Below are 22,958 nucleotides of genomic sequence, written 5' to 3'. Positions count from 1 at the left end.
GTGAACCTGCTGGCAGGTCGGGGGACTTTCAATTAACGGCAAAATTACTTCAGAAGAGCACGTGAGTTTACGACAGTTCAAAATGTTTCACGGCAACGTCAAGTAGAGCAGTCGAAGTAAACATGTGGAGAGTTCAGTAGCATAAAAAAGGTACAATAACACACTTATATTTTTCATGTATTAGCTAATATGCTATCATAATAATCCTATGATTTATAACGACTTTCTGTTTTAACTCGCAGCTCGTTTCGGAGAAGTTAGCTTCCGGCGTAGCCGCTTTCGCTCCTGTTCGGTTAATCATCTGAATACTGACTGTACAATCATGGAGAAATGATCATAACAGCAAGCTCAGTAACAACGACCACCTCGAAGGGCAGATACAGTTGATTCTGTAGCTTTAGTGCTGATGATAGCGGCAGAGACGACATGACACAAGTGTCAAAGCTGAAATTAAATGCAAATATTTTTAGAATCATTTCCGGACATTCTTTTAGCCGAATATGTGACAGGATACAAAGTCTTGCTGTAAAACGTCAATACCTGCCGAAGCTCAACAGTGTGGGTTATTTGGACAGAATGGTGTGTTTTTTGTTCGGGGTTTGGTGTGTATGACGTCATTATTCCTCGAAAGTCAGTTAAAATATTCACATTGCTGTTGTTTTCAGTCCAGTAGTTGTGTCCTCATTGTGTTGAACGTAACTTGCCGATATTTCTGCTTAAGAAGCTGTATGTAGGCTACTTTTGCTGGTGATTTTTTTTCTCGTTAATAATCTGTTTCGCCGCCATAAAAAGACATCCACAGAAGATCCACCCCAGCATCCTCCTCACAGCTCCTCCTGCAGCCTCCAGGTGACTTTTAGGAACTCAGATGTCCTTCAGAATATTTTCCCGAGATCGATTTTGGCTCCCACGTAGGAAGACGGAGGAGGAGGCTCACATGAGACAAATGAGATGAAGGTGGTGCAAATGAGAGGGCTGAGAGGAGCTCATCTGCAGTTTGAAGATCTCTGATTCACGGATTTGGCGCCCTCTTGTGGCAGATGTAGGAATCGTGTAATCAACAGGTGGAGAAAGATGGGAAGAAAACTACAGTTAATCACACTTTGAGCTGTAAAGCACAGAAGTATTGTACTTCAACCCCATCTGAAATCAATCAAAATATTTAATTATTTTACTATTTTACCCTTGAAATGCTACAAACTAGTAAAAGTTCTAATTCACAACATTCCAGTTTGGTGGAAGTTTCACTCCAGAGTCTTGGTTTAGAAATAGCAGAAATCCTCAGATTTTAGAGGCTCAAATGTTGGTAAATTTGCTTGAAAAATGTAAAAAAGCATTAAATCAGCTCTTTAAATAAATGCTGCTTGTCCCTGTGTTCGCAGATGGAGAACTACAGTAAAGCTCGGACCGCGGAGCAGCCGGCGCCGTGTCCGTTTACCGGCCTCTCCACCGACACGCCCGAAGTCCGCGTCAAAGATGGCAGCAAGATCCGCAACCTGCTGCGCTTCGTCCTGAGCCGCATGGAGGCCAAAGCCCGAGGGGCCGAGGAGGAGGGACGGCCCACGGCTGAGGAAGGCGAGCAGGGGGGACAACAGGAAGCGCCGGGCCGGCCGCTCTGCAAACAGATCGTCTTCACTGCGAGCGGTAAGGGCGTCTCCAAGGCCATCACCTGTGCAGAGATTGTGAAGCGGCGCCTGAAGGGGCTGCACCAGCTCACACGGCTGCTGTACAGCACTGTGGTGGAGGTGTGGGAGCCGCTGGAGCCCGCCGCTGGCCTCGACAGCCTGACCGTGAGCAGGAAGCTGCCTGCCATCTGGATCCTCCTCTCCAGGGAGCCGCTGGACTGCAGCCAGTCGGGATACCAGGCGCCGGGCCGCTACGACGCCCTGTGGGCTCAGTCTGCCAACCGGGAGGAGGGCGGAGGCCTGGCCGGGCAGAGACCCGGGCACAGGAGGAAGCGAGGGGGCGGGGGTGGAGGCAGAGGGAAGGGGCCCGGCCGGCAGAGCGGACGCTCCAGAGAACCGTCGAAGGGACAGAGCTGATGCAGATGTTCACGAAGCGCTTTGAAGCAGCAGGAGTGGACCCTTTAAACTGGTTTCAGCTCGTTTCAGTGTGAACAGAAACCTGCTGCTGAGGCAGAGTGACTCAGCTGTTTCCGTTTAAATCCAAGTATTTAATGTGACTTTAAAGGTTTACGGGCAGAGTCTGAGCCTCAGCTGAATGTTTCCAAGGAGGAAGAGTTTCTGTTGTGCTGCTTCTGAGGAAGCTGATTATTTTGAGCTGTTTAGCAGGAAAATGCATCTCAGTCAACACTGCTGAGAACCAGCAGCATCACATGTGAATAAAAGTTTTCTGTTTCACTGAAACCGTTTTGTCTCTGAGGACAAATTCATTTGTTTTGCCTACATTGTGTTGAAGATTATCTCACAGGTTTCAAAGAAAATAAACTTGTCTTTGCATCAAATACAGTCCTGTTTAAACTCCTGATTCAGCCTCATTTCTTCCTGTTTCCTGGAACCTTTAAAGTGTCCTGATCAACAGTTCTGCAGCTTTCTGAAACCTTTAAAGTGTCCTGATCAACAGTTCTGCAGCTTTCTGAAACCTTTAAAGTGTCCTGATCAACAGTTCTGCAGCTTTCTGAAACCTTTAAAGTGTCCTGATCAACAGTTCTGCAGCTTTCTGAAACCTTTAAAGTGTCCTGATCAACAGTTCTGCAGCTTTCTGAGACCTTTAAAGTGTCCTGATCAACAGTTCTGCAGCTTTCTGAAACCTTTAAAGTGTCCTGATCAACAGTTCTGCAGCTTTCTGAAACCTTTAAAGTGTCCTGATCAACAGTTCTGCAGCTTTCTGAAACCTTTAAAGTGTCCTGATCAATAGTTCTGCAGCTTTCTGAGACCTTTAAAGTGTCCTGATCAATAGTTCTGCAGCTTTCTGAAACCTTTAAAGTGTCCTGATCAATAGTTCTGCAGCTTTCTGAAACCTTTAAAGTGTCCTGATCAACAGTTCTGCAGCTTTCTGAAACCTTTAAAGTGTCCTGATCAACAGTTCTGCAGCTTTCTGAAACCTTTAAAGTGTCCTGATCAACAGTTCTGCAGCTTTCTGAAACCTTTAAAGTGTCCTGATCAACAGTTCTGCAGCTTTCTGAAACCTTTAAAGTGTCCTGATCAACAGTTCTGCAGCTTTCTGAAACCTTTAAAGTGTCCTGATCAACAGTTCTGCAGCTTTCTGAGACCTTTAAAGTGTCCTGATCAACAGTTCTGCAGCTTTCTGAAACCTTTAAAGTGTCCTGATCAACAGTTCTGCAGCTTTCTGAAACCTTTAAAGTGTCCTGATCAACAGTTCTGCAGCTTTCTGAAACCTTTAAAGTGTCCTGATCAATAGTTCTGCAGCTTTCTGAGACCTTTAAAGTGTCCTGATCAATAGTTCTGCAGCTTTCTGAAACCTTTAAAGTGTCCTGATCAATAGTTCTGCAGCTTTCTGAAACCTTTAAAGTGTCCTGATCAATAGTTCTGCAGCTTTCTGTAACCTTTAAAGTGTCCTGATCAACAGTTCTGCAGCTTTCTGAAACCTTTAAAGTGTCCTGATCAACAGTTCTGCAGCTTTCTGAAGCCTTTAAAGTGTCCTGATCAACAGTTCTGCAGCTTTCTGTAACCTTTAAAGTGTCCTGATCAACAGTTCTGCAGCTTTCTGAAACCTTTAAAGTGTCCTGATCAACAGTTCTGCAGCTTTCTGAAGCCTTTAAAGTGTCCTGATCAACAGTTCTGCAGCTTTCTGAAACCTTTAAAGTGTCCTGATCAACAGTTCTGCAGCTTTCTGAAGCCTTTAAAGTGTCCTGATCAATAGTTCTGCAGCTTTCTGTAACCTTTAAAGTGTCCTGATCAACAGTTCTGCAGCTTTCTGAAACCTTTAAAGTGTCCTGATCAACAGTTCTGCAGCTTTCTGTAACCTTTAAAGTGTCCTGATCAACAGTTCTGCAGCTTTCTGAAACCTTTAAAGTGTCCTGATCAACAGTTCTGCAGCTTTCTGAAGCCTTTAAAGTGTCCTGATCAACAGTTCTGCAGCTTTCTGAAGCTCTTTCACAGTTTTTCTTTGGACATTTTCTGCGAGTTTATTAAATTCATCAGTCTGTGATGTTTTAAAGTTAAACTCAGAAGTTATAAATAAAATCCCAATAAAAAGTCTTTCTAAAAATGTAGCATTTCAAAGTTTCTGCCCTGATAAAAACTGAAGGTGGAGCCTTGGTTTGGGCATCAAATACAGTTTAAACCTGTTTAAACTCCTGATTCAGTCTCATTTCTTCCTGTTTCCTGGAACCTTTAAAGTGTCCTGATCAACAGTTCTGCAGCTTTCCGAAGCTCTTTCACAGTTTTTCTTTGGACATTTTCTGCTTTTTCCCCTCATCTTCAGTCCTTGTTCCTGAGCATTTTCAGTTTTTTTTCTTTGTTCAGCCACTTAACTCTGACCTTTGAACCCTTCAGGCAGAAAAAAGGCTCCTAACTCAAGGGATGAACCAGTGTTGTGTCGACACAGAACAGACAACTTAGCAAAGAAGCCATTTTAAACTGGATCTTTAGGCACTTTGTCACAAAGACACATCATTTGTTCCCATTTCTTTAGCTGCATCTATGAAAAACAGCAAAGAAAACACAGTTTGACAGACAGAAAATAGGATTTCTGCAGCAACAAGGTGATTCCCAAAGAGCTATTAGCTGAAAACTTGGCATATCTCAGCATGGTGTGCAGTGTGTCCTTAAAACATTTGAGGAAACTGGACAAGTGGAGGACAAAAGAAGAAGTGTCAGGCCTAAAAAACTATCTCCAGCAGATGAACAGGATCTGAAAGTGACGTCCTTAAGAAAGAGGAAAAAATCCAGCTGTGACCTGACAGGACCTGAGAGATGCATCTGGACCTTCAGCTGATCCATCTACTGTTGGCCCAAGCCTCATCAGAAATGGGCTCCATGGAAGGGTGGCTGTCAAGAAGCCGTTCTTAAGGAAGGGAAACAGGGAGAAAAGGCTGAGCTGTGCCAAATGACACAAGAAGTGGACTGAAAATCAGTGGCAACAGGTCTTATGGAGGGATGAATCCTCCCCAGAGCCCGGACCTCAACATTATTGAAGCAGTGTGGGATCATCTGACAGAGAACGGAACAAAAGGCAGACCACATCCAAAGAAGAGCTTTGGGATGTCCTTCAAGAAGCCTGGAGAACTATTCCTGAAGACTCCTTAAAGAAATGACAGAAAGCTTGTCTCAGAGGGTTCAGGCTGTGTTGGAGAATAAAGGAGCTCAGACCAGAGATTCACTTTAAAGCTGCTGAGAACTGATAAAAACTCTGTTTGTGACGATATTAAATGATAGTCTTTGCTTTGAAGCCTCTTCACACTCAGCTCTGTGTTGAACAGTCTGTGGATCCTGGTGGCATCTGCTGTTACTGATCCTTTTATCTCCTCAGTTGCTCTCAGCCGCTTACAAATCAAGAGGATTATTCAGAGTCTGCAGCAGATGGATCAGAGCTGAGCAGCAGAGGTCTGCCGCCCAAGCAGCCGATGGACCGGTGCGGACGGCTGCAGGAGGCGTTCGGGCTGCTGCTGGTCAGCTGGCTGGCAGTCGGGCCGGTGCTGGCTCAGGTCCGGCACCCTCTGCCCATACTGTGGATGATGCCGTTCAGCTCTGGATCAGGGAACCTGACAGCCGGGGTGGATCCAGCAGTAAGACTGGCTCTGCAGGACCTGGAGAAGCAGCCGCCGCCGCTGGGGAGCTATGAGATCCAGCTCCAGCTGCTGGACTCACAGGTTGGTCTCAAATTTGATCTAATCTGGACTAATTATAGGCTGAAAGACTCAGAACTTTACTTCCCAGGAGTTCTGGACAATAACCATGGAAAAACAGAAAAGAAATGCTGGTTATTCCACATTTAAGAAATATAATTACAAGTTTTTACAGAGAAAACCATCACAGCTGCTGGTGAAAATCAGCGTTTTAACCATTTTAACAGAGTTTAAATGGGTTTCCCACACAAAGACTGATCTTTGCTCAGGAAAAGATGAATTCAAATGAAGTAAATGTCATTTATTTATAACCTTTGCCCTTTACAACAATCCATTTCGGTACCAAAGTGCTTTACAGCAGATAATAAATAAAGAAAAGAATAAGTACAGAACAATAAAATACAGCAAAATTGAATAAGATAATATAAGTTAAGTGTCTGAAGTGTCATTTACTGTCAGCTTTTTCAGATTTATGAATGTTTCATCAGTTTTGTAACATCATCACATGGAATTACAGGCAGGAATGCCTGAAAAAGCAAAGATCCAGGGGAAAATATCTGGGTAAATGTGATGAATTCACCGTGTTTCGCAGTGCGACCCAGGAAACGCTCTCAGAGCCCTGTTTGACGCCATGTGGGCGGGGCCCAGACCCCTGCTGGTGCTTGGAGGGGCGTGTCCACCTGTGACGGCGCTCATCGGTCGCTCTCTGCCAGCTCTCGGCCTGGTGCAGGTACGCTCCGCCTCATCGGTGTCACATGGTTACCATGGTTACCTGCAGGTGCTGTGACGTGGTTTCGTTTCCTCTCAGGTGTCTTTCGCGGCCTCAGCCCCCAGCCTGTCCAACAGGAGGTGGTTTGGGAACCTGTTCAGCACCGTGCCGTCAGACCGGGCTCTGAACCAGGCCGCAGTGAAGCTGCTGCAGCGCCACAGGTGGAGCAGAGTGGGCGTCATCGCTCAGGAAGGACCCCAGCTGTCTGAGGTGACTCCAACAAAGTTAAAGCTGAAACAGCTGATTGATGAGTCTACAGTCGGGTGAAAAACAAAGAACCTAAAAAGTAATAAAAAAGTAATAAAAAGGGGCCTAAAACTCCAACCTCAGCTGAGAAACTAAGTGAACCCCTGATCCAGCAGCTTGCAGCAGCAGTGAGTGTAAAACTAAGTGAACCCCTGATCCAGCAGCAGTGAGTGTAAAACTAAGTGAACCCCTGATCCAGCAGCAGTGAGTGTAAAACTAAGTGAACCCCTGATCCAGCAGCTTGCAGCAGTGAGTGAGTAAAACTAAGTGAACCCCTGATCCAGCAGCAGTGAGTGTAAAACTAAGTGAACCCCTGATCCAGCAGCTTCAGCAGCAGTGAGCGAGAAACTAAGTGAACCCTTGATCCAGCAGCAGTGAGTGTAAAACTAAGTGAACCCCTGATCCAGCAGCTTGTAGCAGTGAGTGAGTAAAACTAAGTGAACCCCTGATCCAGCAGCAGTGAGTGTAAAACTAAGTGAACCCCTGATCCAGCAGCTTCAGCAGCAGTGAGTGAGAAACTAAGTGAACCCCTGATCCAGCAGCTTCAGCAGCAGTGAGTAAAACTAAGTGAACCCCTGATCCAGCAGCTTCAGCAGCAGTGAGCTGCAGTGATGGTTTCCTGTGGGACGTTATCAGTCTCTCTCATGGTTCTGGAGGAATCTCGGCCCTCTTCTCTCCAGCGTTGCTTCAGGCCTTTGACCTTTAACCTTTAACATGCTAACTGAGGCCTGTAGAGTCTGAGATGTAGCTCTGGGCTTCTTCACCTTGGGGTGACCTTGCTGGGACGTCCACTCCTGGGAAGATGCATTGATCAGCAGCTCCTGGCTGCTACTTATTCTCTTAATTCCTGTGGAAGCAGTGAGGGTTCACTTAGTTTTTCCACACAGAGAGTGAACTTTCTCTCTCACATGTCTGAAGATGGTCACTTTTACCCTTTTATTCAATAAACATGTGCAAACTGAACAGAATCTCCCATTAATCCAAAGTGAAAAATATCCGTGTAGCTGAAACCATTCAAACTTTTCTCTGAAGCGCAGCTCCTTTCCTGCTTTCCCTGCAGATGAAGAAGGATCTGATCCGGCAGCTGCAGAAGGCTGAGATTCACCTCGCTGCCACAGAAAGCTTCTCTGCAGACGCCTGCAGCAGCCTGAGGAAGCTGAAGGTGCTGAAGGGTGGAGACGCCCAGGACTCTTTCTGTTTTGGTTCCAGACTGAATAACCTGGTTCTGTTCTTCCTTTGCAGGACCAAGATGTTCGCATCATAATCGGACTGATTGAAGAAGAGTCTGCGTCAGAGGTTTTCTGCTGCGTAAGTGCTGTGGTTCTGTCTCACAGCTTCCTAAAGTCCCGGTGAAAGCAGACGATGATAACTGCGGTTCTGTGTCAGGCGTACAGGCTGAACCTGTTCGGAGCCCGGTACCAGTGGGTCGTAGCTGGTGGAAGAACAGCTGGGTGGAGGCTGGGCTGGCGGCCGTCAGGCTGCACAGCCAGCAGTCTGCTGACGGCTGCAGACGGATCCTTCAGGCTGCAGCTCAGACTGCTCAGCAGCACCAACACGCCGGGTGTCTCTGGACGGGTCAGAAACCTTCCTCTCTGTTCCAGAAACAGGAAATAAGTTCGTTTTATCAAGATCATGACTTATAGAGACAGATTGTTAGGAAATAAGTGATTATAATGAGCCTTTAACAGAGATCTCGTCCCATAGACTCCGCAGGAATACCAGGACTCCTACCTCAGACAGCTGACCCAGCACGGGTCAGAGGTCAGCAGCCTCCACGCCTTCGCCTACGATGCTGTTTGGGTTGCTGCCAGAGCTCTGGGTCAGGTGATGGAGACGGTGAAACACAGAGAGAAATACAGCGCCCAGAGGAACGGAGTCAGCGAGGAGGAGGTGGTGGAGATGCTGCTGGAGGCTGTGAGGAGCTCACAGTTTGAAGGAGTCACTGTGAGCAGATCTGACGCACACATCTGGAACACAGCTGTTAGAGCAACCACACTCTGTTTTACTTTCAGGCCTTCAGAGGAACACGTTCAGCTTCAGTTCAGGGAGAAAACCTGTCTGAACAGGGAAGTTAGGGTAGGTTCGGTGGGTTAGATGCATGAGGAGAGGAAGTGCTGCCTTAGCTCAGCTGAAGTCTAACTGAAACCAATCAAGTTTAAGGATTCTTCTCTTTTAAAGATGTTTGATCAAACCGTGACACCAAAGAGAAACCAAAGAGAAACCAAAGAGAAACCAAAGAGAAACTAAAGAGAAACTAAAGAGAAACTAAAGAGAAACCAAAGAGAAACCAAAGAGAAACCAAAGAGAAACCAAAGAGAAACTAAAGAGAAACTAAAGAGAAACTAAAGAGAAACCAAAGAGAAACCAAAGAGAAACCAAAGAGAAACCAAAGAGAAACCAAAGAGAAACCAAAGAGAAACCAAAGAGAAACCAAAGAGAAACCAAAGAGAAACCAAAGAGAAACCAAAGAGAAACTAAAGAGAAACTAAAGAGAAACTAAAGAGAAACCAAAGAGAAACCAAAGAGAAAGACAGAACTCAGAAAAGCAGATAAAGATGAAGGAAAGTGTGATGCTGGTCCCTGCTCTGATAGCATCTGGAAGCTGTTCAGGACGGGCAGGACTGAGGCTGCCTTCTTTGTAGGGCTGGCAGAACCAGACAAGGTTCCTGGGAGGCTCACAGGGGCCCAGAAGCATAGATTTATATGAGTCTAACAGTTATGTGTCTGTTCAGGGTCCAGTTTCCTTTCGAAACGGGGAGAGAATGTCGTCGATTGAGCTGATCCAGTTTCAAGGTGAAGAGAATCAGCACCTGTCAAACTGTTTCTGGTATCCGACACATGTGCTGTAAGTGTGTGTGTGTGTGTGTGTCCTCAGGCAGCAGCGGTGTGTTGGTGGGAGAGTTTAACACCAGTAACCTGCAGCTGCGACTGATGAACCATCTGCTGAAGTTTAAAGGTCAGAAACCAAACGTCTCCTGATGCAGTAATCCCTTGTCCATGTGCTTCTATCAGCTTGTGAATGGAACTCTGTATTGTGGTGCTTGACAAAGGTTTCCACAGTAATCCCTTGTCCAGGTGCTTCTATCAGCTGCTGATGAATGACGGTTCTTGATGCAGCGTCTGAGGGGTCAGAGGTCACGGGGTCCAGCTTAGGCTTGCTCCCTCGTCCTTTACACTGAAACTCCTCCAGATTCCCTGAATGCTTTAATGATATTCTGCTCTGTAGAGGCAGAAATATGCAGATCCCTTCCAGTCTTTCTCTGAGGAACATTGTTTTAAACACAAACTGGAGCTCCTCTGAACATCTTTGCTGCTCACAGACTGTCATGGAGGCTGCTTTAGGACCAGATCATCATTACATTCATAAGGACACGTGTTCTTACCAGCCCTAAACTATCCCCATCCCATCTCTTTTGGAATGTGTTGCAGGACTGAAACGTAAAAGTAGCTCAACTCGAGTGAATCTGAGGAGGTTCATACTGTCTCTAATTAAATCAGCTCCATGATTTCCTGATAAATCCAACTGATCAGATGTATTAACACTGCAGGTTCAGGGCCAGCTAAAGACCGAACTCTGGTGCGTCTGCAGCACCGTCAGGTCAGCCTCCTTCTGTACTCCATCCTGTCAGCAGCAGCTGCTGTAACCATCTCCATCATCCTAACCGTCCTCTGCTTCATCATCATCTTCCACAAACGCTGGTACAGCTTCTGTAGATTCGGCTGCATGTTCGAGCTCAGCCGGTCACACACTGAGGTGTCCATCTGCCTGCAGGCTGCTGAGCTCCGGCAGCGCCTCCCGGGACGAGCTGCTCCTGCTGGGCATGCTGCTCTCCTGCGCCTCGGTCCCACTCTCTGGCCTGGATGAGGCTTCGCTGTCTGACCGGATGTTTGACATCATGTGCTCCGTGAGTTCAACACCTTCACCAAGAATAATGAGAAAAATACATCTTTACTGTCCAAAACATACGATCTGTCTATAAGTGCAGGAAAGATTTATCTTGATTGCCTTAAAAATGGCTTCCAAGCAATGTTGAGCTTTTTAAAAAAGCCTTCTGAAGCCACCCAAGACCTTTAATCCTCATCTTTTACTCAACATCCAAGCAATGTTGAGCTTTTTATTGCTAAGTCATGAAGTCCATGAGCTGCTAAACTGATGCTGCCCATAAAGACAGAACTGATTTTTACTGACGAGCCCTTAAAAAAGCCTTCTAAAGCCACCCAAGAACTTTAATCCTCATCTTTTACTCAACATCCAAGCAATGTTGAGCTTTTTATTGCTAAGTCATGAAGTCCATGAGCTGCTAAACTGATGCTGCCCATAAAGACAGAACTGATTTTTACTGACGAGCCCTTAAAAAAGCCTTCTAAAGCCACCCAAGAACTTTAATCCTCATCTTTTACTCAACATCTTCCCTTTGTGTTCATCAACATTTATTTTTATTAACTTCTTTGTATTTAGAAAACAGAACCAAAAGTAGAATCTGCAGCATCAGAAGTTGTTCTGGAGCCAAAGAAAGACAGAAAGTTTATAGAATCTACAGCAACAGCTTCTGGAGCTTCTCCAACCAGCAGGTTACCTGCTGACAGGTGAGGGTGTCAGGATTGGGTATAAAAGCAGCTTCCACCAAAGGTTCAGTCTCTCTCAGAGTCAGACTGTAAAGAACTTTGGTCTTTCAGCATCAGTTTGGTTCTAAATCCAGTGAAGCTGGTCAGAGAAGATGCTGGAAATCAGTTCTTTGTACGCGTGTGTTTCAGATAAAGGTTTAAACCAGTTTAAAGTCGTGTTTCTCTTTATTTTCTTACTGGAGGAATGAAACGGTTGGTTATTGTGAGCTGAATCCATGTGTGACTGTCCATGAACTGATGAGTTTCAGGCTCAGGACTGTTTTCCGTCTCATATTTTAATCTTTGTGGTGATGAGGTATTTTCTGTGAAGGCTCATCTCTGGACCCTCTCAGTGGGACACGCTGTGGGCTTCATCGAGCTGTTCGCCAAAACATGGCGGCTCTATTCGCTCTGCACCTTCCAGCAGAAGGTAAACCTCAGACGACGTGCCGAATAAAAGGCTTTTTGCTGCTGGTGGTTTCAGTTCATTCGTTTCTGTCAGCAGACTCGTCGTCAGCACACCGGCTGCTTCCTGCTCTGGATCTTCCTTCTGGATGTGCTGCTTCTGACCTTCTGGCAAATCCTGGACCCCCTCAAATGGGTGAAGCTCCAGCACAGCCCAGAGGTGATGATAATCTGAGCAATAAAGCAATAAAAATCTCCTCTTTTTGAGAGACAGGGATGGGAAATGTTGTCTTTATGTGGAGACAACTGGAGAAAACAGGGCAGCAACGCCTCAGCTGCTGGAGCGGTCGACAGATCGATTCCCAGAGGCATTCAGTGTGTGATCAGAGAGAAAAAAGCTCTGTTTTCTGTGTATAAAGTACACGGATATGATAGGGGAGCGTCTGTGTGACAGAAACATGTAAAGTGCTCTGTACGCCTGGCAAAGTTAACAAGGCATCATAACTATATTGGATAGTGTAGTGGCATGATTGCCACCTTCCAGGAGACCTGGGTTCAAATCCCCTGCATGAAAGGTATTACCTCCAGTAGGGGTCCTTAGGCAAGACCCCCCTTATCTGCCTACCTGTAAGTCGCTTTGGATAAAATGCAAAATAAATGAATAAACATAAACAAACTATGGGCTACTTGTGCTGATCATCAATACAGATGATTGATGCAACGCTTTACACCAAAAAAAGGGAAACAGGAGTTGTGGTCTGTCCTCAGACCTCCTGAGCTGCAAAAAACTGACCCGGCGGGGAAGTTTAGATCCGCATTTCAAACTGAAATGAGGTGTTCTGGCCTCAAAGGAGCAGCAGCATGTTGAGTCTTGGCTAACAGGGAGGAAACCCCAGCATGTGCTTGATGACTCTGTTCACCCGGTGCTCCCCACAGACTCTGACTGTGTGTTTCAGGGCGATCCTGCCGATCAGGACGTCATCATCCGAGCTCACTCTGAACGCTGCAGCAGCACCAACATGGAGACGTGGCTCACGGCTGTCTACGGATACAAAGCCCCTCAGCTGGTCAGCACACACAAACACAGCCGGAGCTTTTAATTACAGGAAGTTAGAGAGCTCAGAAAAGAAGAATCAGAGGTACCTTAAAGTCATCTGCCTCTAAAAACCTGCTGACAAGGGAGAAAGCTGGTTAACATGTGAGTTTCAGGAGAAATCAGCCATCAGAGCTGTGGTTGTTCCAGGCAGAACGTTAAAGGAACCAGGCCTTTGCAGCCATTTTACAGCAATGTGTGAAATGTGGAACTAGCACAAGCTACGACTTAGAAAAATTATATAGTTATACTATGAGAAAAGCTGCAAGAATAAGAGTTTCTGTGATGGGGGGGGGGGGGGGGGGGGGGGCTCCTCCTGTCTTTTGGTTCTCATAATACTATGAAGCAAGCAAAAGTGTCTGAACTCGTCTTCCCATAACATTAAATGGGTAGTAATGTCCTTTTCCCATAACATTGTGTGGCCAGCAAACATAAATAAATATAAATATAAATATCATCATTTAGTTAGCAGATAACTCTGAGCAGCTTCCTGACAGGTTGTGCCGACTCGTCTCTTTCTTGCAAGAAATAAATGTTTTGTTTTATTCGTATCCAGCGACTCTGAGCCTGATTTAGACAGAATTTTTCAGACATTTAGAGAAACAGGAATAAACCTTTACTTGTGAAAACATGCAGGCAACATTAGACATAAGTCTGTGAAGCTTTCCTCTCCAGCAAAATGAACCAAGACCAAGACCTAATTCCAAATCAGAAACCAGGAACTGAACTTCCTGCGGGGAACCAGATCAAGTCAGAATATTTCACCCAAAACTCTCACTTATTAGAGTTTTTCTGCTGGTTTTGGCTTTTATTTCACAGATTTTTCTGGTTTTGTGAGATGAACTTTCAGAGAAAAACATCTTTATATGTGTGTTAGTTAGGGAATAAGTAACAGAAGCTGATGGATGAATCAGATAAATGCTGCTGTGACTGGGCTGGGAAACTCCTGAAACCCCCCCAACCCGGACCCGTCTGAGTGTGATAAGATGCTGTGTCTGGTCCTCAGGGTCTCGGATGTTTTCTGGCCTGGAACGTCAGAACGGCAGAAGCCAGCGGTAAACTTCTCTCTCTCAGCATGTTCGGTGTGGCGGTGTTCAGCCTGTCAGGAGTGCTGGGATCACAGCTGGCGTCCCACAATCCTCCGGCTCAGTTCTGTCTGAGCAGCATCTTCATCCTCAGCTGTAACGTCTTCCTCCTGAGCAGCCTGTTCGCGCCGCAGGTTAGTGGAACGGGTTGGATTTTGGTCATTACAGAGTTAGAGGTAAAGAGGAAGAGACGGCATCAACAGAAGAAGTTTCCTGAGTTACAAGATGATCGCTTCATGTTGAGCAAACAAACAAAAAGGGATTTTAGGAGGAATAAACCAAACAGGCTCCGTCCTCGGAGAAGATGTGAAGGAATGTAAACACCTGGGAGTTTATCTGGATAGCAGACTGGGAACTGGACAGACCAGACCAGACTGGGAAGGGAACAGACTAGACCAGACTGGGAAGGGAACAGACTAGACCAGACTGGGAAGGGAACAGACCAGACCAGACTGGGAAGGGAACAGACCAGACCAGACTGGGAACCGGACAGACCAGACTGGGAACCGGACAGACCAGACTGGGAACCGGACAGACCAGACTGGGAACCGGACAGACCAGACTGGGAACCGGACAGACCAGACTGGGAAGGGAACCGACTAGACTGGGAAGGGAACCGACCAGACTGGGAACCGAACAGACCAGACTGGGAACCGAACAGACCAGACTGGGAACCGAACAGACCAGACTGGGAAGGGAACCGACTAGACTGGGAAGGGAACCGACCAGACTGGGAACCGAACAGACCAGACTGGGAACCGAACAGACCAGACTGGGAACCGAACAGACCAGACTGGGAACCGGACAGACCAGACTGGGAACCGGACAGACTAGACTGGGAACCGACAGACTGGACTGGGAACGAAGGTTCCTTACATTACATTTTCCTTACATTTAGGATCTCTTTCGGTTAACTAAAGCATTTTTTCACGTCATTCGTTTTAGTTTTGGAACTTAACGAGTTTGTTCCTAAATGATAACCTGAATGCGATTTGTTTCCTCGGTTAAAGGTCATCAGAGGGCATAAAATGCAGCATCATGGTCAGTTTTCTGCAGCATTTAACCCTTTGTTTGTGCACAGATGGTTCGTGTGCTGCGGAGCAGCAGTGAGCTGCAGGATGAAGCTCCACACCAGGAAGATGAGGACGAGCCGAGCAGGTTAAATCTGCAGCTGAAGAGTCAAAGTTCACAGGTGAAGGAGCCTGAAGGCGTCACAGCATCACTGATGTCATCCTGCAGCTTCAGGCTTCTTTGAACACTGCAGATCTGTTGTTTCTTGCAGCTGGACCTCCAGATAGAGACCATCACCATGCAGCTATCTGAGATGTCAGAGCAGCACGTGGCAGGAGGAAAACACGGTACCCTCGAACATCACGGCATACTTTAACAGGAGCAAAGAAGCTTGTTGTTGTCATCATAACCGTTTTCTCACCTTTCGATTGTTTTTCTGGAACAGCTGGAGTCAGTTCTCTGACTCACGAGGCTCAGGTGTGTTCTCACAGAGACTCGGAGGGAAAAGCTTCAAGTCCAGACAACATCAACTCTCCTGAACAGTGGGTGGAGACCATCACATTTGTACAATTTGCAAGTAGCGTCCACACAGTGGCAGCAGAGCTGCTTTTAGCTGCTTTTATGGCACTTTTATAGGAAAAGGAATAGATAAAGATGCAGAATATGTGTTTAATGAGATTTAACTCATTTAAAACCTGGTGAGAACCAGATGATTATGTCCTGATATCTAAAAGTGTAGCGCTGAAAGAGGATGTTCTTTCTTTCTCACAAACAAAGCAGAAGTTGTCCTGTTTAAAGGAGACATGATGTTCTCTCTGATTTCTGTCAGTGTGCGGCGCCGGCTGTCCTTCCAGCTGCCCATCCTCCATCATTCCTACCTGCCCGCCATCGGCGGCATCAGCTCCAGCAGCTCCAGCCTGTTCAGCAGGCCTCACTCGCCATCCTCACAACTTCCCATACACCAGATGGAAGGAAGCTGCAGCGTTGCCTCAGTAGACACAGCTTAAGTTTGGATTAGTCCACATGTCCAGGTGGCTCACGCCTGTCAGGAGGAGGGAAGGTTTGGCAGAAGGCATTCATTCACAGACCTTTGTGACATTTATATCAGATTCTTCATGAAAAACTCCCCCTTTGCAATGTTTTAAACAGTTCATTTTGCATATTTCTACATCCTTTTGTTTTCCTTCATCTAATAAAAACACTTCACTTTGGTGCATCGTCCCATTTCCGTCCTTTTCTTTTAAACTCTCAGGTTTTAAGAACATACGATTAGGTCTACATGTTGCACAGTGGGCTGAAATGTCTTCGTGGCTGTGGAGCACACATTTTTATCTTCTTGTGCTCAATTCACATCCTGTCACAGAAATGCTGACAGAATGCACCCCCCCCATACCATCAGAGATGCAGGCTTTGACCTGAGAGCTGATAACCAGCCTCTCCTCTTTAGTCTGGAGGCTGCAGCATCAGGTTCTGATCCATCTGACCACAGAACAGTTTCCCAGAGCTTTGGTCCAGCGAAGATGGCAGAGTTTCTGGATTCACATGTGGCTTCTTCTCTGCCTGGTGGAGCTTTAACCTGGATCTGTGAATGTTACGCTGAGCTGTGCCCACAGATGGTTCCTGGAAGTGTTCCTGAGCCCAGGCAGGGATTCCTGGGAGTGTTCCTGAGCCCAGGCAGTGATTTCCAGGACAGAATCAGGTCTGTTTCTAATGCAGAGCTGCCTGAGGGCCTGAAAGGTCACAGACATCCAGGACTGATGTTCAGGAGTGTCTCTGTTCTCACATGTATCCAGATTGTCTGAATCTCTTTGATTATGTTATATTCTGTGTATCACGAAACATTCAAAGTCTTCAAAATTTCACTTTGATGGCCCTGATTCTGAATTTGCTTCACAATTTGTAAACTGCTTTTTGCAGATTGCTGAATCCTGTCCAGCCTTACGTCTGAGTGACTCTGCCTCCATAAGGTGCTCTTTTTTTATACCTGATCATGTTACCGACTTGTTGGCCCTGTGATGGCCTTCCAGCGTTAACCCCCCACCCCACAGTTTGTACCAGGTCGACTTTTGAGTCTGAAATACTCAGATGAAACGACCTTTCTGATTCTCTGATTCTCTGCCAGCTGCCTGGTTGCAGATCAGTGATTTCCACTGGAAGCTGACAGAGAAACAGAGTTCTTGAACCAGATTCAGTGGACAAACAAAGGCTCTATCCTCCAGGGATCTTTACCATCTGTAAATATTTCAGCGACAAAACGAATCATGATATTTTATTGTCTGACAAAGTATCTGTGAAGCACAGCTGTCTTTGTGTTTATTGCCAGTTCAATCAGAGAAAGGAAGAAACTGTTGACATCACTCAGGGTTGCACACACAAGCTTTTTCAGTTGCACCTCCAACAATTTCATTTATGTGAAAAAGCTTTTCTCCCCCAATATGACGACAGTTTGTGGCTGCAGCTCCTCCTGAGCTTCAGAGCAAAACATTTACATGATTACTGTTCATAACTCTCGTTTTGATCATTTTTTTTTTCATGAATTTCTTCTATCTTTGCCCCTCTATTATAAAATAAAGTCATTTTGAAGCTTTATTTAAAGAAAGTTTCAAATAAAACATGATTTATGCATAATTTATTAGAACCACATTGATTAAAATGTGTTTTTTGTAATATGGGAAATTAAACCACAACATGCTTGACTTTTTAATCTCAAAATACAATAAAATCCTAATAATTTGCAGCTGAATTGATTCAACTTATTAGACTGTCAGAGAAAGAGCTAAAATCTTACACTTTTGTGATGGAAAATGCATTGCTCTTCCTTTAAGAATATGCTGGGGGTTGTTTTTCTCTCTTACAAACAACAGGGTGCCTCATCCTGTGTGTTTCACATGTTTTAAACATGTTTTTCTATGAGTAAAGTTTCCATCGGTTGCGCAGCTGAAGTGAGTAAATCAGCAATAATCTTCTCTGTCCCATGCAGATTGTGTGTATAAATGTAAATTCAAACTTCTTCAGAGTTCTTCAGACTCTTCTTCATGGAGCAGAATAAACTTTGTTAACAGAAATGTCCACACTTTTCAGGTCTTTTAAATTCAACTCTCATCACGGTGATAAATGTTGATTTTGACAGTTTTCTCACATTTATAAAATCTGCACAACATGGGTAAACATTAGTGATGAAACAGCAGGCTGGAATATTATCAAAGGTATCATCATTATTGCACACGTTCCATTGTTTCTGGTTATTTCATCTTTGTTCCTGAGCTTCACATTTAATCAGACTGTTTGTTTTTTATGTCACAGTTTGTTTTTTATGTCACAGTTTGTTTTGATCTTCATGTTTTCAGCTTATGTTCTCGCCATGTTTCTCACGTTAGTCTCACTCATGACACCCGTTTCATTGGCATCAGCTGCACATCATCACTAATCACTCCCTCCACAGCGTTTAGTCTCATTAACCCTTCATGCTGCAGCCCATGAAAGATAAGTCTGGTTTCCTGCCTCATAGTCACAGTATTTATTTCATGCCACAGTCTTGTCTCGTTTAAGTTTAAGTATTTTTGAGCTCTGCCGCGCTCTTTGTTTCTTGCCTTGCTCCCTGTTTTGCATTTATTGGAATAAACCTTTTGATTTAGAAAAGAACTGCATCTGGGTCTCTCCATCCTGACAAACTGGTTCATTCTTAGTTCTTTAAGAGTTTAAAAGATGCAAATTAAACCATCATCTGTGATCTCATTAAAGTGGGACTTTATTTACGATGCGATTCAAATTGGACAGCACAGACGAACATTTCACCCTCCACACTTAACTGTGGTGCAGGATCTTAGCGTCACGGGAGCCCGGCTGCAGTATCTGAAGTGTCAGAATGTGCTTCATAGATTTTCTGAACCAGGGGTAGAAAAAGGCATAGATAACAGGGTTCAAACAGGAGTTAAAATGCGCCAACCAGATCTCAAAGGCTGCAGAGGAGGCATTGACTGAAGTGTCTTCTCCCTCCAGGGTGGGGAAATAGTACGGACAGAAGCAAAACAAAAACACAACTACAACAATACCAAGAGTCCTGGCTGCCTTCAACTCATTTGTCCTCACAGCTGCAGGCCCGGAGCGGTGGGGCATAACAGCTGTAATTTGAGACCGCAACAGTCGACCCTGAGCCAGAGCCACGAGGAATATTCTGATGTACAGAACTATGATGATAGAGATGGGGATGATGAAGGTGAAAACCATGTCAACAACTCCTGCAATGTAACCGATGACAACCACACACTCTCCAAAGCAAGAGTTAGACCTGCCTGGTTTTTCCATGTGATCGTGTAGAAGAAGAAGCCTGTAAACAACCGAGAAAATCCAACACAAGCACACGCCGATCTTCGCTGTGCTCGTGGTCACTTTGGTGGGGTAACGCAGGGGGTCACAGATAGCTATGTAACGGTCAAGTGAGATGAGAACCATGTTCACAACAGAGGCAGAGGTGATGATGTAGTCTATAAAGTAATACAGAGTGCACACAAAGTCACCAAGAAACCAGCAGACCTCGATGTAGATGATTTCAACGGGCATCAGCAGGAGGCCCACGAAGAGGTCAGAGACAGCCAGAGAGAGGAGGAGGAGGTTGGTGGGAGTGTGGAGCTGCCTGGGGGGAGAGAAGGCCGTCAGTATACATGCCGTGAGTTAAATTATAAAGGCAACAGCACAGTCATTACACACAAACAACCACAGCGAGTCTCAAGATTAAGACAGTGTCGTCCTACAGGTCAATAACCAACGTAAACACAAGGAGTTTAGATCAGTGTATGTGCCTGAAGTGGGTGATGGAGATGATGACCAGCAGGTTAAGAGCCACGGTGATGAAAGAAACGGTGGAAAGCAGAACATAAATCAGCATAACTGCAGTTTGAGGGTGAGTCGGCTTCTTGCAGGAGGAGTTCAGGTGTGGAACGCAGAATTCAGCTTCCTCCAGTGTTTCCATCATCAGAGAGGAAAGGCTGCTGAGCTCCTGCAGCCCCCCCACATGCAGCTCTTTTATCCTCGGTACAGACGCTCCCTCCTCCCTCAAAATGACCTGTACGTCATGTTTTTTGCTGCACAGTGTACACACCCTCTGTGTTTGTACTGTTCTTACCAGTAAACTTCAGAGTTTAAAGTGCCCTTTTGTCTTATTTCCAAAGTGTTTCTTTAATGTTCAGATGTTTTAACATTTTGTTATTCTCAAAGCGATGCTGGAAACCCTGCCTTTGCATTTAAAGTGTAACAAAAAAGTCTCATTCAGACAGCGAGTGGGTCAGGTACTGCAACAAATGATGAGTGAAAGTTTTCTCAGTCGCTCATACGTTTACCTCAGAGGAAGGTTTAGCTGCCATTTACTGCCCCCTTAAAGTAACACAAGAGAATTTGGGTTATTTTTGCTCATTTTTACCCCTACAGTTGTGGGATTTAACACCGCTGTCGTAAAAACTAAATTCTGCATGAACCCTGCACATGTACAGCTATACACAGGGATTTGTTGTCATGTTGAGGAGTTCAAAGAGAGTTAGAGTCAGTTTTAAAGTCCTACATACCCAAAATGCTCACTGATGGTTTGGAGCTGCTCTTGTTGTCCATCGTCTCACTAATGGTCTCACATAGAGTTACTCACACAAGCAGTCATAGGGTCAAGTGTTAGCTTAATAACTTAAAGGGGAACTCCGGTATTTTTTAACTGAGACCTTATTCCTGGCATGAAATACGTTCATCTACTCACCGAGAACAGTTTGGTGAAAGTCGGCGTCCTTCAGAAGATATTTAGATAACTGGAGATCCATATAACGGAGTGAACGGGGCTTAGAGGATGCAGCCTCTAAATAAGGCATTATCTGTCTTTATTTCACCAATACTTTAAGAAGAATGAATGAATGAACGTGTGCTATAGCTCTGTTAGCTCATAGCTGCTGTTATGTGGCTACTTGCAGCTATAGGAGAGCTAACGGAGGGATTTCTACACAGGCACTCTACTGGGACCACTTCATCCACACGCCCCCCTGCAGCACAGCTCATTCACTCCGGTAAGAACGTCCATCTTACTCAAAGTCGTCGTTCACGTTGTCAAAATCTGATAAATATCCTGCCATGTTGCACAAAACTATCAGCAGCAAACTCTGAAGTTAGCCGACAGTCACAGAGCACGGAGTAATGAGATGTGGGGGAAGCCTATAACAGCTGACATTGGGCGAGAAGCGGGTACAACCTGGACATCAGAGGGCCGACAGAGAGAAGCAACCATGCATGCTCAAGGTCATATTTCAATCACCAATTGAGCTAACATGCATGTTTTTGGGCTGTGGGAGGAAGCCGATGTAGCCAAAGAGAAACTCCACACAGAAACAACCAGCTGGGGTTGGAACCAGGAGCTTTCTTCATTTGAGGTGTGGTGCATGAAGGAGGGTCGCCTTCAAACAGTCGATGTGTGGAGAGTACAGGAAGAACTCTGCTGACACAGACCGAGTCGAACACAGAAACCTTTTATTGCCAACCAGGTTGTTTGACGACGTGTCTCTCTTTTCGGGTCACACTGTACCTGAACTCTTCGCACAGCTGGTAAATATCAGACACTATAGAGGCAGCAGCGCTAACACCAAACCACCATCCTAAAGCAATGTTCCATCTGAATAAACTTTACTTCCTACTTGTCCACTTGAAGCAATCTGAGATCCAGAAAAACACAGAAGGAAACATTAAAGACCGTCTCAGAAAGAAAGTTAAATTATATGAATTGTACTGATATCTGACAACAAAGCCAAGCTTGAACCAAACCAACTGAACTTTACAAAAGTTTGATTTTATGACGGCAACTGAAAATAAAAATTCAGCTAACTTACAGTTGTTTGCTTCTCGAGTAATCATTGCATCATGCAGAAGTTTTCTTTGCTCGATGTCATCATCTCACACTAATGAGAGCAGGTGTGAAACTGTGAGATCATTAGCAGCAACTCTCTGAAGGTTGTTTGTGTGAGTTTGTTGGATCTGTGTCTGCAAAACTTATAGAATAAACTTATAGGGTAAACTTTAGTGAACATCTGAAAGAAAAATTCTTTCTTCACATGAAGATGTCACAAGAACTTTGGAACTTGGCTTCTATAAACTACATCATTGTGACGTATACATCTGGAGAAGTAATTATACAGAATCAGAATCACCAGCAAACACCAACAAATAAGTAAACAAACTCCACTAAGTGCTCAGTGGAATGTTGTTCAGGATGTGTTTAATCTGTAAAAAGGAAAACTTCTACTCAGATCCAGCATCTTGTTCCTTTATGATGATTAAAGACAGATCCACCAGCAGCAATGCTTCACATACACACTAGCATGAGCTAATATGCTAACATGAGCAAACATTAGCTTATGCTAGTGCATTTAGGCACCCTGTGATAGACGGGCGACCTGTCCAGGGTGTCCCCTGCCTCTCGCCCAATGACCGCTGGGATAGGCTCCAGCCCCCCCGCAACCCGACCGACGGATTAAGCGGGTATAGAAAATGGATGGAGGGATAGTTCGTTTAGGTTAATGTGGTGGCTATCATTAGCTTGTTTTAGCTAATAGCTCAAGAGATTTGATGATGATTTCACCGTTTCATAAAATCTTGAAAAACACGTTCGGTTTGGGTATCTGAACATTTTCAGCAAAATACTGTAAACTGTAAGAATTGCATGAGTTTGTTATCATAAAAAATGTTTATATATCTTCTTCTGGGTTGTTATTTGTGTAAAAAACAAAGAATTTTAGAATTTCAGTGTTATTGACACCGAATACCAAATTTTTGGTACGCTGACATCTCCTGCTTTAAACAACTAAATAAATGTAACTTTTAAAAGCAGCAACACAGACTTTCTGAGCATGTAAGACACCTCTTTCATGTCTCACCACAGTAACTGCAGAAAACAAAACAAGTAGGTTTTAAATTTCCAGTAAATCTACTGTTCTTGCAGGATATTACAGT

The 22,958-nt window shown here is 45.0% G+C and overlaps 3 protein-coding genes across 4 annotated transcripts; 2 read left to right on the top strand and 1 right to left on the bottom strand.

Moving 5' to 3' along the window:
• The first annotated feature begins 66 nt into the window (after positions 1-66).
• On the top strand, positions 67-2,424 carry rpp25l (ribonuclease P/MRP 25 subunit-like). 2 transcript variants are annotated; one of them, XM_072397770.1, is made up of 2 exons: positions 67-150; positions 1,383-2,424. In XM_072397770.1, the coding sequence occupies exon 2, from the start codon at positions 1,383-1,385 to the stop codon at positions 2,040-2,042; it is 660 nt and encodes a 219-aa protein (XP_072253871.1). In that variant the 5' UTR covers positions 67-150; the 3' UTR covers positions 2,043-2,424. The 2 variants fall into 2 exon arrangements, with proteins under 2 accessions (XP_072253871.1, XP_072253872.1); XM_072397771.1 differs by lacking the exon at positions 67-150 and adding an exon at positions 202-1,064.
• A 2,971-nt stretch (positions 2,425-5,395) lies between these two features.
• On the top strand, positions 5,396-16,163 carry LOC140320009 (gamma-aminobutyric acid type B receptor subunit 2-like). The gene is made up of 19 exons (XM_072397769.1): positions 5,396-5,794; positions 6,363-6,500; positions 6,579-6,749; positions 7,846-7,947; positions 8,028-8,093; positions 8,172-8,360; positions 8,490-8,729; positions 9,518-9,578; positions 9,661-9,741; positions 10,334-10,484; positions 10,558-10,690; positions 11,722-11,820; positions 11,893-12,015; positions 12,752-12,862; positions 13,895-14,107; positions 15,055-15,165; positions 15,256-15,340; positions 15,415-15,526; positions 15,814-16,163. The coding sequence occupies exons 1-19, from the start codon at positions 5,549-5,551 to the stop codon at positions 15,989-15,991; spliced, it is 2,610 nt and encodes an 869-aa protein (XP_072253870.1). The 5' UTR covers positions 5,396-5,548; the 3' UTR covers positions 15,992-16,163.
• A 2,625-nt stretch (positions 16,164-18,788) lies between these two features.
• Positions 18,789-19,953, bottom strand: LOC140319286 (trace amine-associated receptor 13c-like). Its single transcript, XM_072396873.1, has 2 exons — positions 19,784-19,953; positions 18,789-19,617 (listed from the first exon to the last, which is right to left on the bottom strand). Exons 1-2 carry the CDS (start codon positions 19,951-19,953, stop codon positions 18,789-18,791), a joined length of 999 nt encoding a protein of 332 aa, XP_072252974.1.
• Between the last annotated feature and the right edge of the window lie 3,005 nt (positions 19,954-22,958).

The sequence above is a fragment of the Leuresthes tenuis genome, unplaced genomic scaffold, assembly GCF_036924035.1.
Source record: "Leuresthes tenuis unplaced genomic scaffold, fLeuTen1.0.hap1 SCAF_12, whole genome shotgun sequence".
Taxonomy (NCBI): Eukaryota; Metazoa; Chordata; class Actinopteri; order Atheriniformes; family Atherinopsidae; genus Leuresthes; species Leuresthes tenuis.
Note: the sequence above shows the minus strand (reverse complement) of the source record. Positions and strands in the feature narration are given on the sequence as shown.

Bases quoted from the DNA above. Each gene is read 5' to 3' on its own strand.
- rpp25l (XM_072397770.1), top strand. From the start codon at position 1,383: ATGGAGAACTACAGTAAAGCTCGGACCGCGGAGCAGCCGGCGCCGTGT.
- LOC140319286 (XM_072396873.1), bottom strand. From the start codon at position 19,953: ATGGAAACACTGGAGGAAGCTGAATTCTGCGTTCCACACCTGAACTCC. The intron at 19,618-19,783 runs GCACATACACTG...CTCTCCCCCCAG, and splicing joins ATCTCCATCACCCACTTCAG to GCAGCTCCACACTCCCACCA.
- LOC140320009 (XM_072397769.1), top strand. From the start codon at position 5,549: ATGGACCGGTGCGGACGGCTGCAGGAGGCGTTCGGGCTGCTGCTGGTC. The intron at 8,730-9,517 runs GTGAGCAGATCT...GTGTCTGTTCAG, and splicing joins CACAGTTTGAAGGAGTCACT to GGTCCAGTTTCCTTTCGAAA. The intron at 15,166-15,255 runs GTGAAGGAGCCT...TGTTTCTTGCAG, and splicing joins TGAAGAGTCAAAGTTCACAG to CTGGACCTCCAGATAGAGAC.